The 15,301-nt window shown below is 47.1% G+C and overlaps 1 protein-coding gene across 1 annotated transcript in view; it reads left to right on the top strand.

Moving 5' to 3' along the window:
* FBXO32 (F-box protein 32) overlaps window positions 1-14,568 on the top strand; it is a 34,861-nt gene extending 20,293 nt beyond the window's left edge. Inside the window, exons 5-9 of the mRNA XM_036263975.1 lie at window positions 429-522; window positions 1,353-1,537; window positions 6,661-6,843; window positions 8,777-8,920; window positions 9,311-14,568. Coding sequence (XP_036119868.1) covers window positions 429-522; window positions 1,353-1,537; window positions 6,661-6,843; window positions 8,777-8,920; window positions 9,311-9,400 — 696 coding nt within the window. The 3' untranslated portion in view covers window positions 9,401-14,568. The remainder of the gene's footprint in view (window positions 1-428; window positions 523-1,352; window positions 1,538-6,660; window positions 6,844-8,776; window positions 8,921-9,310) is intronic.
* Window positions 14,569-15,301: the final 733 nt, after the last annotated feature.

Below are 15,301 nucleotides of genomic sequence, written 5' to 3'. Positions count from 1 at the left end.
TGAGCTTTTAGGTGCCTCGCGAGCAGTCAGTGCCAGTGGGGAAGAAGTTCACATGGGGGTAGAATTGCTGCTTGGACTGATTACATGCAAGTCAGACATTCACAGGTCATAGGAGGTTTTGTTCCCTTCAGAGTACATCAGCCCCAATTGCTGAAGTAGGACAAGCAGAATGAATTAGCCCCGGCTGCAGCCAAACTCTTTATATGTAAAAGAAAAAGGCAATTAAATATTCGGCCTGATTCTTGAGTTCTGAATTACCCCCGTCTGTCTTTCACTTTGAGCATCTGCTTCTTATTGCGCCGTGGCCCTGCCTGCCGTTTATCTCTCCCCTCAGTCTGTATCTACGTGTCATGTGACTCAGAAGCGAAGATTAGAGAAGAAAAATATCTCTGTATTCTAAGCCTGGCAACTTCTATTTTTATCCACAGCTGTTGGAACTGATAGCAAAGTCACAGCTCACATCCCTGAGTGGCATTGCCCAAAAGAACTTCATGAACATTTTGGAAAAAGTGGTACTGAAAGGTGAGCTCTCTCTCACTCTCGCACCCCTTTTTATAGGCACGGGGACGGACAGATGGATTTTCCAATAGAGTGGACATGTCATTAGATTTAAGAGAGTGTGAGTGGATGGAAGTGAATAACTCCAGATGCATCTCAGATCCCAGAAAAAGGTACAACTCATATCCATGGCAAAGAGTCAGAGCATCACCCTCTGCCCCTTCACTAAAATGATCTATCCTGCTATAAGTCCCTCAGGCTTCTCAGTGTCCACACAAGTTCCCACCTTGACTACCGAGCCTCTGGATTCCAAATTCCTAGAAAATTGAGCTGTGTACAGGGCAGAATAGATTCATAGACTCTTTGAGCTACAAGGAACCTTAGGTTTCTGGATCAACTGAGTCATTGTACATAGGGGGGAACTGGGGCCCATGAGAAAGAGTGATTGTCCGTAATCGCACAGAGAGTCACCCATACAGGATCAGAACCCAAGCCCCCCGCTCCTGTATGCTCCTCCCACTGACCACCTGAAAGGGACGGTACAGCCGGGCAAAAGCAACTGCCTTCAGGTCAGGTGAGCCACTGGTGCAGGTGGAACAATGAAAAAGAAAGAGTCTTTGTAGAACACCGGGGAGACGAGCACAAAGAGGGACCTAGATAATGGAAACTCTACCCAGGAACCTCGAGTGCAGAAGCTTGGCCAGGTAGAGAAGAAACACCCGCGAGAAAGAAAACCATGTCCCCAGAGGCAGTACCCCGGTAACACAGGCAGAATAGAGAAGAAGGCCCACTTATACAATGGAGAGTGTTCCAGCAGCCTAACTGTTATTTCCTTTTTTCCTTCCCCACCCAAGTCCTTGAAGACCAGCAGAACATTAGACTAATAAGGGAGCTACTCCAGACCCTCTACACGTCCCTGTGCACGTTGGTGCAAAGAGTTGGCAAGTGCGTGCTGGTGGGGAACATTAACATGTGGGTGTACCGCATGGAGGCGATTCTGCACTGGCAGCAGCAGCTGAACAACATCCAGATCACCAGGGTAAGCAGATCCGCCCGGCTCCTCCTGGCAGAAGGGCTGCAGTCGGCTCCTCCTCGGAGATGCCGGGCAGCCTCGCCAGGACCTTATCTCCACTCTGGTGATGGAAGAGCCTGGACCATTCTGTTCTGCGCCTTCTGAGTGCAGGAGGGGGACTTCCTGATAAAGGGAGGGTGGGAAGAACTTGGCCGAAGAGGATCAGAGTACGTGAAAGTGAAACGTGGTGGGAAAACCGGAAAGTCAGCTTTGGGGAAGATGTGGGTTCTACCTCTGAAATCTTGAGTGTGATTTGGAGATCTCTCCTCTGACCTTTTCGTCTGAAAGCCTCGCTTGCAGCATTTGGAGGCAGCCTTGGGCACAGTAGAGCTGCGATGGCCGTGGCTTGGGGATCTGGTCCCAGCCTTCTCGAATTCTGGTTCCAGTTCTCAATAGCTATGACAGAAGCAGCCTTTGATTGTAGACTATGAACATACATGTAAGAAAAGACATGAGCTTAACTACTGTCAGTGGTTTCTTTTAGGTTTTAACTTGGCTCCCAGCTCTTGTGCTCCTACCAGTGAGCAGGAGGACCAAGGCCCGCGGAGCTGCGGGATAGGCGCCGGGTCATCCTGAAGGCTCCCTAGCAGACAGGCGCACGTAGGCAGCTCACGTAGCACTTGGCTTACTTATCTCATCAGTGACCTCGGCTGTTTTAAGTGGTTCCAGCATCCAAGCTGATAGAGTTTGGGTCTGCCCCACCTCTCAAGAAAGTAACATGAAAAACTTCTTTGACCTCTTTTAAATCATTATTTTACTATATGAAGTTTTCAGAATGCAATGTCCCGGACATTACTGTTAACAACTTCTCTGTGCCTTAGTTTCTTAAACTCTGAAACAGAGTCCAAGTTATGTGACTTCCTTAGAGTCACACGTACACACACACGTACACACACTCGTGTGTGCATGTGCATACACACACAATACAGAGCACAAGCCCAAGAGCTCTCTCAATTACATGATTGTTGTATGAGAAATTGAGATTTTCTTATGAACACTTATCTGATTTGTTTTAATAATTTATTCCATTCCCATCTTTCAAGTGTAGACAGTTTGATGATGTGAATTTGAGACCCAAATTTCCAGCTTATCTCTCCCAGAGAACCCCTTACACTTTCTACCTAATCTCTGGCATTCTCTTTAGCCTGGGCTTTATACTTACTACTTTCTCTAAGCTCAGAAGAGAATTACCCAGCCAGTGATATAAATTAGCAAGTCCCACTTGTCCCAAAGGCATCTTCCCTCCAGCAGTTCTGAGACACCCATTTGGATGGTCACACTTGCCCAGAGCTGGCCTCTGTTCCCCGTCCACCTTGCAGGAGCCCCCCTTCGCTACATCCACCCACATACCTTGCACTTCCATGGGCTTACTTTCCCAGAGCCCCTTTTGCTAGATCCACACACGCTCTTGGGAGGAAGCCATTGTAGTTGCTCTTTCTTCATGGAAACAGAGAAGCCCAGTGACTTTCCCCAAGTAACTCAGCAGTTAGGAACAGAGCTGCGGCCAGAACCGTGGACTCTTTATTCCTAAAATGGCAAAGTTTTCGTAATGTCAGTGCTTTCCAAACTTCCTTCCAATCCAGCTTTCTTCCAATTATTTATTCAGTGATTCAGCTTTCTGCAAACCTTTTAAATCCAGAGAAGTCCCATATAGACCCAATCAAACACTGAGGTTCGTCAGTTCTGTCCGTGGTGCTCCAGCGAGGCCAAGCTGTTCTCTGCACACTCGAAGCTTGGGCCTCGCTCGGGGACTCACTCCCCTGCCTCCATCCACTGGCTTATCAGCTCCACAAAGAAAAGACGTGCCCGTTTGTTCCCTCTCCCTGGCACAGCGGAAGGCAGTCCGTACACTTTAGTTGAATGAGTGAATGACTGAAGGAAGTTTCCTCCCACCGCCTGCCTGAGGTACTAGCTCAGAGTTCAGAGGAATACAGTCGGAAAACATTTCCCTGTGTCAGGGATGATGATGACAGTTTACCAGCAGTAGGATTCGGGGCGAGTTATTCAGCCACTTCATTTCTCCATCTCCTCATTTGGAAAATAGGGCAACAATGTGTATCTCAGCCCTGGCTGGTTTGGCTCCGTGGTTAGAGCATCAGTCTGTGGATTGAAGGGCCATGGGTTCGATTCCTGGTCAAAGGCACGTACCTGGGTTGCAGGTTCAATACTGGCCCCTGTTGGGGTTGTGTGGGAGGCAACTGATTGATGTGTCTCTCTCACGTAGATGTTTGTTTCTCTCTCCCTCCCTCCCTCCCTCCCTTCCATTCTATCTAAACATCAATGGAAAAATGTTCTCGGGTGAGGATTAACAACAACAACCAAAAAGAACAATGTGTATCTCTTAGCCCTGGTGTGAGATTTAAGAAGTTAATACATGGAAAGCACTTGGAACTGTGCCTGCCATGCAGTAAAGGCTGAAAATGCATCAGCTGTTATTACGAAGGGCTCACTCTGCGGTGGACGCTCTTCTAAGTCCTTTATGTACAGGGTGGGGCAAAAGTAGGTTTACAGCTATGAGTACGCGAAGCATGGTATAGTCATGTATTATTTATTAATTATCGTATTATTTTCCATATGAACAACTGTAAACCTACTTTTGCCCCACCCTGTATATTAACCCATCAGGTGAATAACTGTAAGTAGGAGTCATTACAATAGCTAATATTTCCTGGGCGCTGTGCTAAGGACCTCCATGCATTATCTCATCTGCTTCTCCCAGTAACACAATGAGATACGCTTTTCCTCATTTTGTATATAACTACGTAGCTAGGAATAACCTGGCCAGGGTCTCACCGTTGGTAAATGTCATGTGGGGATTGAACTCAGACCTGTGCGCCGAGGCTGTGCTTTTATCCGATGCTCTGCTCCCTCTGCCCTCCTTCCCGACCCGCCTTGGCTCTGAGCTGCATGGTTTTGAGAGCAGGGACCCTCAGCGCCCTGAAGAGCTTTTCATACAAATGCCCAACTCTAGAGGAAAAACAGATCGACACACAGAGAGAGAAAAGGGACTTAATTACTTCAGTCTGGACTGTATTTAAAAATCTTACTTTTTAACAGTTTGGACCAAAGAAAAGTACGTTATTACACGAAAATGTTAACAGGTGACATTTACAGTAATTGCTTTCTAGTTGCCAAAGTTCTATCAGTATCTTGCTTTCCATCAAAATTTTATATCTACCTCTATGGAGCCAATTTTTTATTGGCAAAATAATTAATATAATAAAGGATGAAACTATGAACAGAACTGGTTGGGGGGGATTAAATAGAATCACAGTTGCCTGTGAGTGAGCAGGGTTTTGAAGCTCATGGGGGCAGGGTGAACATAAAGGATTTTAGTCAAATGCTTGATCGGAAGAGCAAGAGTAACTTATTTTTCTCTTAAATGTTTATATTCAAAAAGAAGAAGGCACACAAGCAGTTAACCATTTATCAGGAGTAAGGGCTCGGCATGGGGTCTGGGCAAGAATTCTGGAAAAGTTCAGGTTTGAAAATTTGAGAGTGAACTCTGCCAAGTGGACTTTAATAGGAGTTCATATAATAATTGGCCTGGGAGTTTTAACCAAAAAAGTAGAAGCTTTGAAGTGCTGGGAACAAAAAGAAAATCTCATGGCAGTTTTATTAGCTCATATGATCAGCAACAGATGATAAACGACAAATAGGCCTAAGGCCTTCTGCAGCCCGGCAAAGCCCTGCGTTTTGCAAACAATTGAAAGTTCAACCCAACAGCCTGAGCAATAAAAATTGCCAAGTCATAGACACTTCTGATGAGTTAGGAGGCTGAAACAGCTCCAAATCTGAGCCTGTTGGAGCTGCACGGGATCTTCAGCATCTTCTAAACCAATTCATTTGGGACATGGGGAGACTGAGACCCAGACTTCCCCAGAGTACCTGGGGTCCAGATCTGTTGCATGTCCATCCCGTGTTCCTCCCATGCCACTTCCCATTCTTCTCCATAGGCCATCTTTCCTGGCCCCCCTGCCTCTGCCCACCTTCCCTCTACACACCTGTCCTGCTTTGCAGGGGACACAGGATAGAATCGCGGAGACTGCATCCCCTGGGAATCCTGTGTGTTCGGACTTTGATGTGCCCCGTACAGAGTCTAGTTCCCTAGAAATCTGAGGAGGGAACTCAATACCCATTCCCAGGATATTTTCCCCTGAGCTAAGGAAGGGTTTCTTCATTCTGTACTCTTTCCTGTGACCCCCCCCCCCCCCAGGTGACAGAACACTGAGCTAAGAATAATAGTGCAAGCTCAGCTCACCCAGGAATTGAGAACCACAGTCTCAGGTGATTTGTGCTGACTTCTCATCCAGATGGCAGCATCCAGCTGATGTTGATAGCAGCATCCAGGCCTATGAGCAAATACGAAGGGCCTTCTGTGTGGAGATGGCTCCCAGAGCGCTCTGCACCTGCCTCCTTGATAGCGTTTAACAGATGGTTCTAGGACTAGCTGCTTATGCTTCTGGGTCTCTCACCTGCCTGATGAGCCCACTGCAACCCCTCCAGTGCCAGCCTGTAGCCGGCCATCAAAACACATTGCTTGTGCTGGGCTAGTCTGCAAAGAATACGAAGTTAGACCCTAACTTCAAGGATACGGGCTTGGGTGGGGTAACATGAGCTCATCAAATTTAAGCAATAAAGGGATATAGTTGACGAAGTTCATGATTAATTACCAGTGTATTATCCACAGAAAAACAGTTTTCAAAATGTTCCGTGTTATGTTGGGTGCTGGTGAGAAAACCTGCTCGGGTTTTCAGTGGTCACCAGGGGCAGTGAGACAGGAGGATGGGCCGGCAGGGGCGGTGCTCTGTCCAGGACAGTGAGCCCTTCCGGAAGGGTCAACATTGAGACTTTGTGAAGGAGAAAAGCTGTCTGGCACCATTTAGCTCTAGCTGGTCCAGGCTGTTCTTCGTGGTCTCAGCCATGGGTCTTGGGTCTGTGCTTAGGGCGGGGAGAATTTCTGCTTTTGATTTCTGGTCAATAAACCAGCTCAAAGAGGGAGGGCGAGGGGACAGCTGCATCCTTGGAGGGTGTCACCTGGTGACTTGCTGCTCTCCACCCCAAGACTCATGTAACCTTTCTCCTCCCAGCCTGCCTTCAAAGGCCTCACCTTCACCGACCTGCCTTTGTGCCTGCAACTGAACATCATGCAGAGGCTGAGCGACGGGCGAGACCTGGTCAGCCTGGGCCAGGTGGCCCCCAACCTGCACGTGCTCAGCGAGGACCGGCTGCTGTGGAAGAGGCTCTGCCTGTACCACTTCTCCGAGCGGCAGGTGGGTGGCATCAGCGGCTGCTCCTTCCTGCTCTCCCTCCTCTGTCGCCACCCCCAAGTTTCCTTGGCATCTTCTCAAGCTTGACGTGTGGGTGCCCACCCTCCAGGACTTCCTGGTTTGACTGGAAAACTACAGTCCAAGGAGTTTTTAAATAATGTGTGTGAGCCCTGGCCGGTTTGGCTCAGTGATTAGAGCATCGGCCAGCGGACCAAAGAGTCGCGGGTTCGATTCCGCTCAGGAGTATGTACCTCGGTGGTGGTTAGGTCCCCGGCCCTGGTCAGGGTCGTGCGGGAGGCAGCCAATCGATGTGTCTCACGTCGATGTTTCTCTCTCTGTCTCTCTCCCTCCCTCCCACTCTACCTGAAGATAAATGGAAAAATATCCTCAGGTGAGGATTTTTAAAAAAATAATGTTTGTGAGGTTTGGTTGTTTTTTAGGTGGTTTTGATAGAAACACACACACACACACATTCTTAACCTATCCACATTTTCAACTTTCTAAAAAAAAAAAAATTCACAAATTGACACCAGTCCTTCTTTTCGATAACAAAGTAACCTGTACTTTTATGCTATTTTATAGCTAAAGTACTTCTACAGATATTATTTCATTTCATTTTATGACCCTGGAAAGGGTAGACATCATGATGTCCGCTTTAAACAGATGAGGAGACAGAGGCCCAAACGGCGAAGCGACACTGACAGCAGTGGAGGGTTCTCTGGTTGGGGGGCTGGCCTTGAGTTTGAACTTGGGCCTCCTGACACCAGCTCCAGGCTCTTCCACCTCCTCGTGCAGCCTCAGCATTTTCCCCCCCAAGTTCTTCTTAGAAGTGTGAGTTCCCAAGTTCTGCTCATGAAGCCTGCAACATTTAGATTTAAATAGAACCACCGTGCCAAGCAGTTACTGCATCTCTCTGGAAGCAGTCGCTCAAGTCGGAGCAAAGAAACAATTGACATTGTTCATTGAGATCACCTAAACTTTAATTTTTATTTTAATCCTCACCCAACGATATTTTTCTGTTTATCTTTGGATAGAGTGGGAGGGAGAGAGGGAGGGAGGGAGAGAGAAACACCGACATGAGAGAGACACATCGACTGATTGCCTCCCGCATGACCCTGACCAGGGCTGGGGATGAACTGCAACTGAAGTACGTGCCCTTGGCCAGAATCGAACCTGAGACTCATTGGTCCACGGGCTGACACTCTACTGCTGAGCCAAACCAGCCAGGGCTAATTTTTTTTTAATTTGTTGATTTAGAGAGAGAGAGAAACATTGATTTATCATTCCACTTGTTTATGCACGCAATGGTTGCTTCTTTTTTTTTTTTTTTTTTTTATCCTCACCCGAGGACATTTTTCCATTTTTTGTTCAGGTAGAGCGGGAGGGAGAGAGAGGAACAGAGAGAGAGAGAGAAACATCGATGTGAAAGGGACACATCGAGTAGCTGCCACCCGCACGACCGACCAGGGCCGGGAACAAACTGCAACCGAGGTACGCGCCCTTAGCGGGAACCGAACCTGGGTCTCTCAGGACCGCAGGCCGACGCTCTAACCGCCGAGCCAAACCGGCCAGGGCAATGGTTGCTTCTTCTATGTGCCCTGACCAGAGATTGAACCCGCAACCTTAACATTTTGGGATGATGCTCTAATCAACTGAGCTACGTGGCCAGAGCCCACCTAAATTTTAAAGGACCATCCAGATGCAGTTTAGGAGAGGTCACTAGAAAGATGTCACCAACCACCTTTTCTCTTAAAGACTGGTTAAAAGCGACCATTTATCAAAGATACTTCTTTCTATCTTGGCTATTTCCCCCTACCGATTCCAACATAGAGGTAAAAAAGGAGGGAAGGGAGCGGGAGCAGAACTTTCAGAACCAGAAAACCACAAACCCTCTTCTTGCTGAACTCTCCTGCAGTGACTTTCATTTGCTATTTAGATCCGCAAGCGATTAATTCTGTCGGACAAAGGACAGCTGGATTGGAAGAAGATGTATTTTAAACTTGTGCGGTGTTACCCACGGAAAGAGCAGTATGGAGACACCCTACAGCTTTGCAAACACTGTCACATTCTTTCCTGGAAGGTATGTGTCTCAGAGGTGGCTGCCACCGGCCCCTAAGAGCCAACAGTGCCGGCCGACACAAGGCCAAACCCTTTCCTGAGCTTCACGCTTGCAGCCGCCATTCGAAGGTGCAGGTAAAACCAATTCTGTCCCAAGGGAGAGACACTTTCAGAGACCTTCATTTCCTTTACCCTCCCCCCTTAGGTTTACTTTTTGCTGCAACCCACCCACCCCCAGAATCCCCCATCTCTCTGCATGAGTGCGCACACTCGCACACAGCTCTTTAGTTTTCCAGAATGTGGGGCTTTCTTGGCAGGGGGATGTTGTTTTGGGGCTGGGGAGGGCCTGTGGTGCTACCAGCCCATGAGAGGCTTCTGAGAACTCAGACCTCACCTTGACGTTCCTTTCCAGGGCACTGACCACCCGTGCACGGCCAACAACCCGGAGAGCTGCTCCGTCTCCCTCTCCCCCCAGGACTTTATCAACTTGTTCAAGTTCTGAATCGCAGCACGTGCCAGCGCTTCAGAAGGGGTTCCCCGATTGGATGGTTGGGGATACAGAGTTTGGACACTTCATTTGTAAATAGTGTACATTGGAAACATTGGCTCAAAGCTTCTGCGATAGGTCACGGAGAGGACGCTGGAGGGGAGAGACGCAGTCGCTGGCTGGGGATCTAGGAGTGTGGACTTCCCGTTAGGATTGGCATGGAAAAACAGAAATACTGTAAATAAACTTTTTTCTCCCCCCTAACAATTTGCCAGCAAGACTGTGAGGGCAGGGGTTCTGTGTCGTCGGTGAAAACGGAATTCTCTTGGTGGTCACTGGAACTCCCGTGGAGTTCCCCAGAGATGTGGAAGAAGGCAAACGTCGAATACAAGACAGCACACGCTTTGTTTACAATGTGAAAATTTGTTTTAAAAAAGAAACAGAAAGAAGAAAACCTACAGATGAGAAGTCCCTGGGCTTTTGGCTTTGATCTTGGGTTAGCTTTGTAAAGGCAGCGAAGTAGCAGCCACTGTCAACCCGCACGGGCGCGCGAGGGGCCTCATCTTACGAAGATACCACACAATAGTCTACCTCGGAAAGCAGGCAGTGTCTGTTCTCCTCCTTCTCCATCCTAGGAAGAGGATTTGCAGCGGGAAAGGATCTGGGAGGCAGTCCTCACTGTGTTCCTTTGGAGGGGCATCTTCGGAGTTGCCTCTGTTCTAGAACAACCCCAAAACACGTAGGTCTTTTATCCTCTCGTGTCATGGCTCGTTCCGGGCAACCCAAGGCCGATCACAAACCGTCCCAGAGATGTCCTGCCACAGAAAAGATAGAATTCGTCACTCCATAGCTGTGAAGACTTTCCTATTCCTGTTTAACTTCTCGGTGTGTCTGCTTCCCGGGGTATCTTCATGGATAAGCGTAAGCGTATCTCTGTGGACGGGTCGGAGCCAGAGTGCTGATAGAGGCTGGTGAAGGAGGTCTGACATGTCAGCGAAATGTGCTACCGGCTGCCCTTCCTCTTGGCGGGTGATGAGCTGAGTTTTCTTTTCTTTATGCCCCACATCTAAAGGTGGTCAGTCTGAGCTAGGGCTTCTTACGAGGGTGATAACATAAAGCCTGGAGTTCCAGCCAGACAGGGAACAGAAGTGCTTAGAGTTCATCCTAAACATGCTTTGTACCCCAGGGGATCTGCTAGGCCACTACCAGCGGGTCACTGTGTGGGAGAAAGGAAATCTCAGGATGTAATGGGTTTACTGTCAAATATTCCTGGGAGGGAATGGGGGGTGTTTTTGTTTTTTACTTTTTATAGAACTTTGCTTTTCTACAACAATGTACATATTTTTGCCATTGTGTTTGCTTTGCCTTTTTTTTGGTAAATAAAGTTGCCACCCTGCATGTGCTTGGAAAATAAGTGAAGCAAAATAGGAACTAGGTTCACATTCACGCTGAGGATCAGTGCGTCCTTGTGGGTTGAGGTTGGGGTGACCTGAAGAGGGGAGGACGGTTAGACGTGTACAGAAACAAGCCCGGGGACCAGCTAATGATGCAGGCCCCTTCGCATCCTTCTCTCGACACGCAACTCACGCAATTGGAAAGAGAAGCCGACTGTTCATCAATGCTCCTCATTTTGCAAAGTTTGTGCCTACACCAGGGTTTCTCAGTAATTTTTCATGATCACCCTCCAAGAAGAAAACACTAAATTGAATTTAAATTCTCCCTAATGAGAAAAATTAAATAGCAAACAATAAAATCTTGCTGGGTAAGACTGGGCGTTGGAGTGCCACAGATCATTGCAATACTGGGAGGTGTCTTTTGCTCTCCCGTCCCCACCAAATCAAGGTCCCGTTGAGAAGGCAGGGCCTACACTGTGGAATTAAAAGGCTTCCGTGATTTAGACAGCTTTTCTCAAATGTCTCGGCTTTCTTTAAGATGTCGGGTGGAGCTCTGGAGCCTTGGACTGTCTATAATTTTAGGGTGAGGTGTTCATGGCCTTCCACATCTTCCCACCGATTCGTGACCTCTGCCCCTTCGTGTTGATCAAGGTGGGGGAGCTCCTGGGCACCTTCAGGTTGGCAGTCCCAGAAATGCCACCTGATCTGAACTATCGGCACAAAGCTGGCGAGCCAGCCTCGGGTGGGCTGTCTGAAATGTTTGTGACTGGTCCTCGTGCCCCAGGCAGCAAGGTGCACGTGTGCAGAGTGACCCCTACAAGCGACAGGGTTACGGTTTTCTGAGCTGTTCGCCTGTGGCGCCTCTGGGCTCTCCCATCCCCTCTGGCGTCACTGGAGGGGGTGTGCAGCAGAGTCCAGGGAAATTTTTAAGGAAAACGAAACCCACACACGTGGTTCTCTTTCCTTGGAAGAGGAGAATAAGAAGGAAATGGCAGGTGGAGAGGGAGAGGGAGAGGAATGGGAACGGCATCTCTCTGAAGCGGGCGCAGTGAGGGGATGAGCACAGCGTTCCGAGCACTGTGGGCGCCACGTGGTGGGGTGACACGTGACCGGAGCCTCACAGAGAAGAAAAGACAGGTCAAAAGAAAATTCGTGTTCCCTGGGCATTAATCATCTAGAACATGTCTAGACAAACCCTCCCGGGACAACATGCCCATAGAGAACAAAAACACAGAATCCCTGTCTCAGAACTGCTGGTCTAAAACCCAGAAGGGACATGACCGTGGAAATTGCTGGAAGAGACAGAACACTCTACTCCCTTTGCTGTACTCAGCGACCCCCACCCCAACCCTATGGCGTAGCATTTGAAACTGATGAATTCACTTGAACTACTACAAAATGCAAGAGTTTTGTCCAGGGTAGTGTGAGCAAATCCACAGGGGTGTTATCCTTTATTCCAACTCAACGGTGTATGAGCAATGAGCCTAGAGTTTCTTGACAATGAAGTACAACAACATTTGAGGGGAGGAGAACACGCGGAGCTTAGGAGTGTTCTCAGTATAGCATGATCTGGAAAAAAGTCTAATGACGTCTTAAACTAGAGTGTGTTATTACTCAGTGCTGTTACTTTGAGCAGATGGATCAGTCGCGTGGGAGGGCGAGTGACAGAAACTTCAAGGTGTCAGTTATGCGATGACATTTGTTTAGTGATGATCAATTTTATCTTGGAGTGGCTCCGAAAATATTTTAGATGAGCTGGGTCTATGCTGCAAAACTACACAAGAGCAGCCTTTACTTGGATGGTGAAGTAAAACAAGGGTGTATTGCATTATTGCCACAGTTGTCATTTTTATGGACTCAAAACCTTTTTCATTAGCAGAGGATCCTTGCTCCTGTCACTTTGGGTGCAGAGAAAGAGTCTGGAGTTTCATTTGTCTGAGCAAGTGGTATGATGTATAGGAAGGTCAATCATTTCAAGACATGTTTAACGGTGTATCATCCTTAGCGCTCAATACAATGTTTATCATAAAATATGCACCTGAGTTTATATTTTTCTACCAGGCTGTAGGGCAGTAATGTCTTGCTATGCAAACACTCTGTTTTATGCGTGAATTTTTTTAACTGTAATTTTATGTGTGATTTTTTCTAACTATATCATCAGTTTCCATGTTGACATCTGTTGTTTTGTGTGTGTGTGTTTTTAATCTGTTTCCAACTCTCTGAGTCTGTGAACCATCCCTTCTGACTGGATGCTGGCCTAAAATCCTATTAGTGTTTAAACAGACCTCAGAAACACCCTGAACCTCTAGGCAGATGCAGGCATGTGACTCTTTGATATATCTTTGGGCCCTTGATGTCTTCAACAAACAAGATCGTAATTCCTTTAAACTCGTTTTCTGTAGATGCTTTCTTCTCTGTTTTGTTAAGGAAAGTAAACCCCCCATGGTTTTCCAAGTGAAGGAAATTCTTACCCAAGACTTTAGTGCTGGAAGGGAAGTTAGAGATGTTGGAGTCTGGTACTTCCTTTGCCTTTTAAGATAAGGTAGTTAGGTTCAGAATATTCAGGGGACATGTCTCTGCCCTCTTGGTACTCAGTGGTGGACCTGAACATAAACCTGGGACTTTCTGAGGCCTTGACTCTGTGCCCCCAGCCCCAACACCTGGAGACACATGACACCAACCTAATTCTTCTCAAGACCTTCCCTGTGGAAAGCGAGCGTGAGGGTCCAGTGTTGGGCGTCCAGCCATTAACTTTTCCAAACGTTTCAAGTGCCTGAATCTTCCTGGAGAAATTCAGGAGCCACTTAATATTTTTACAGACCTCTGACTGTTGTGAGTACAGCATTCTAGTGAGCGCAACCTGCTGGCCATAAAGTAAGCAGCATGTTTTGACAAATTCATTTTTTCCATGGGTATGTACGTTTAAATTACAAAGGTGGCCCTTAGGACAGATAATGGCGAAGTAGCTTGCTTTCTAGAAACTGAGGTTCTGAAGATTACCAAGAGACATTTCCTCTCCCCTTACTAAGAGGTACATTTAATCCATCCCCTCCATGTCCCTGTCCTCGAGTACCAGCGGTGGATCCATCCTGTGAGCTTCTCTCCCACGGCAGTTTGCTCTCTGCTAAACCTCATCTCTACTAAGCACGAGGGGATTCTTCCATGAGGCAGCAAGGAGCAAGGAACCACAATATTCAAGACTCTGTCTATGGGACATTTTCAAAGCATCCTTGAGCTCACTCAGCAAACAAAACGTCCTGAAAAATCAACCTTAGGCCCTGCTCCATTTGGCCAAAAATGGATGGCTGCTCCAAAACTCTGAACTTCTTGAAACTCCATCTGCTACATTACTTCTCGAGTTTGAACGTGACTTGTTCTGTCTTTGAGGATAGAAGTGTTTGTTTAATTAACGACACACAAGTCTGTTCGACAGAAGGCTCCAAGATGTGCTCTATCCTTGGCACTCCTGGTGCCATCTTTATTCCACCAAGTGCCAATCACCCTGGCTACAGGGAGTAATTCAAGTCCATGTCCTGAGCTTAGAGTCTTTACCTTTTTAATGAAAAACAGTAGAGAGGGTTGAACATTGTAACTAAAAGTGTAAGATCAGACCAATTACATGCAAACGTGTTTATTTAATATTGTATGAGCTGAGTCCATCTGTGGGAGTTATTTGCACACTTATCTTGCATGATGAACTGACTTTTTTATAGTTGTTTGTACCAGACGGTGGCATATTTTTGTAAAAATTTTTGACACTGAATTGCAATAAATGTTTTTCCAACAACACACACTGGTGCAATTTTTGGTGTGTATCAATTCAAGTTGGCTTTTTATCATATTGAGTATGTTTATCTTTTGCCTTGCTAAGCTTATACGCTCTCTCCCAGAAACTTCTCATTGTAAGATTTCTAGGAATACAGAGAAAAGAAGCTTGCTGCTGAGTACTAACCTGTGTCCATAAATCAGCATTGTGCTTAAATGGACCGTTTCCACTTACTGTTTGTATAGTACAAAGATGAGGGAATAATGGACTTTGAAGTCAATATCAATTTACTTATCACAGGTGTTTAATGAATAACTACTATGTGCTAGACTCTGTGCAAGGCACTAGGACTAGGAGGATGAACAAGGCTGACATGGTCCCTGCCTTAATGGAATTTAGTTCCACTGAGAAAGAAAAAAAAAACAAGTAGGAGAACATTTTTATTTGTAATAAGTGCTATGAAGGAAACAAACAAGGGGCTGAGACGCAGAGTGACAAGGGGACCTGCCAAGGAGAGGCTGAGCAGGGGTCTCCCCGGGGACGTGATGAAGCTGAGACCTGAAAGGCGAGGCCCCGGAAGGATGAGGGCTGGAGCACTCCAGGAAGAGGACATGTCCCGCCAGACAAAGTCACATTTACTTAACCCCCGCTCAGTATCCTCAACTCCAAAATGGTGATCATTTACATCTTACGGTTGTGAGGGTCAAATGAACTAATATGTGTAAAATGCTTGGAGCCGGGTGCATAACATGAATT

The sequence above is a fragment of the Molossus molossus genome, unplaced genomic scaffold (assembly GCF_014108415.1).
Source record: "Molossus molossus isolate mMolMol1 unplaced genomic scaffold, mMolMol1.p scaffold_m16_p_16, whole genome shotgun sequence".
NCBI lineage: Eukaryota > Metazoa > Chordata > Mammalia > Chiroptera > Molossidae > Molossus > Molossus molossus.
The sequence above is the reverse complement of the archived record's forward strand: the minus strand, read 5'-3'. Positions and strand labels throughout refer to the sequence as shown.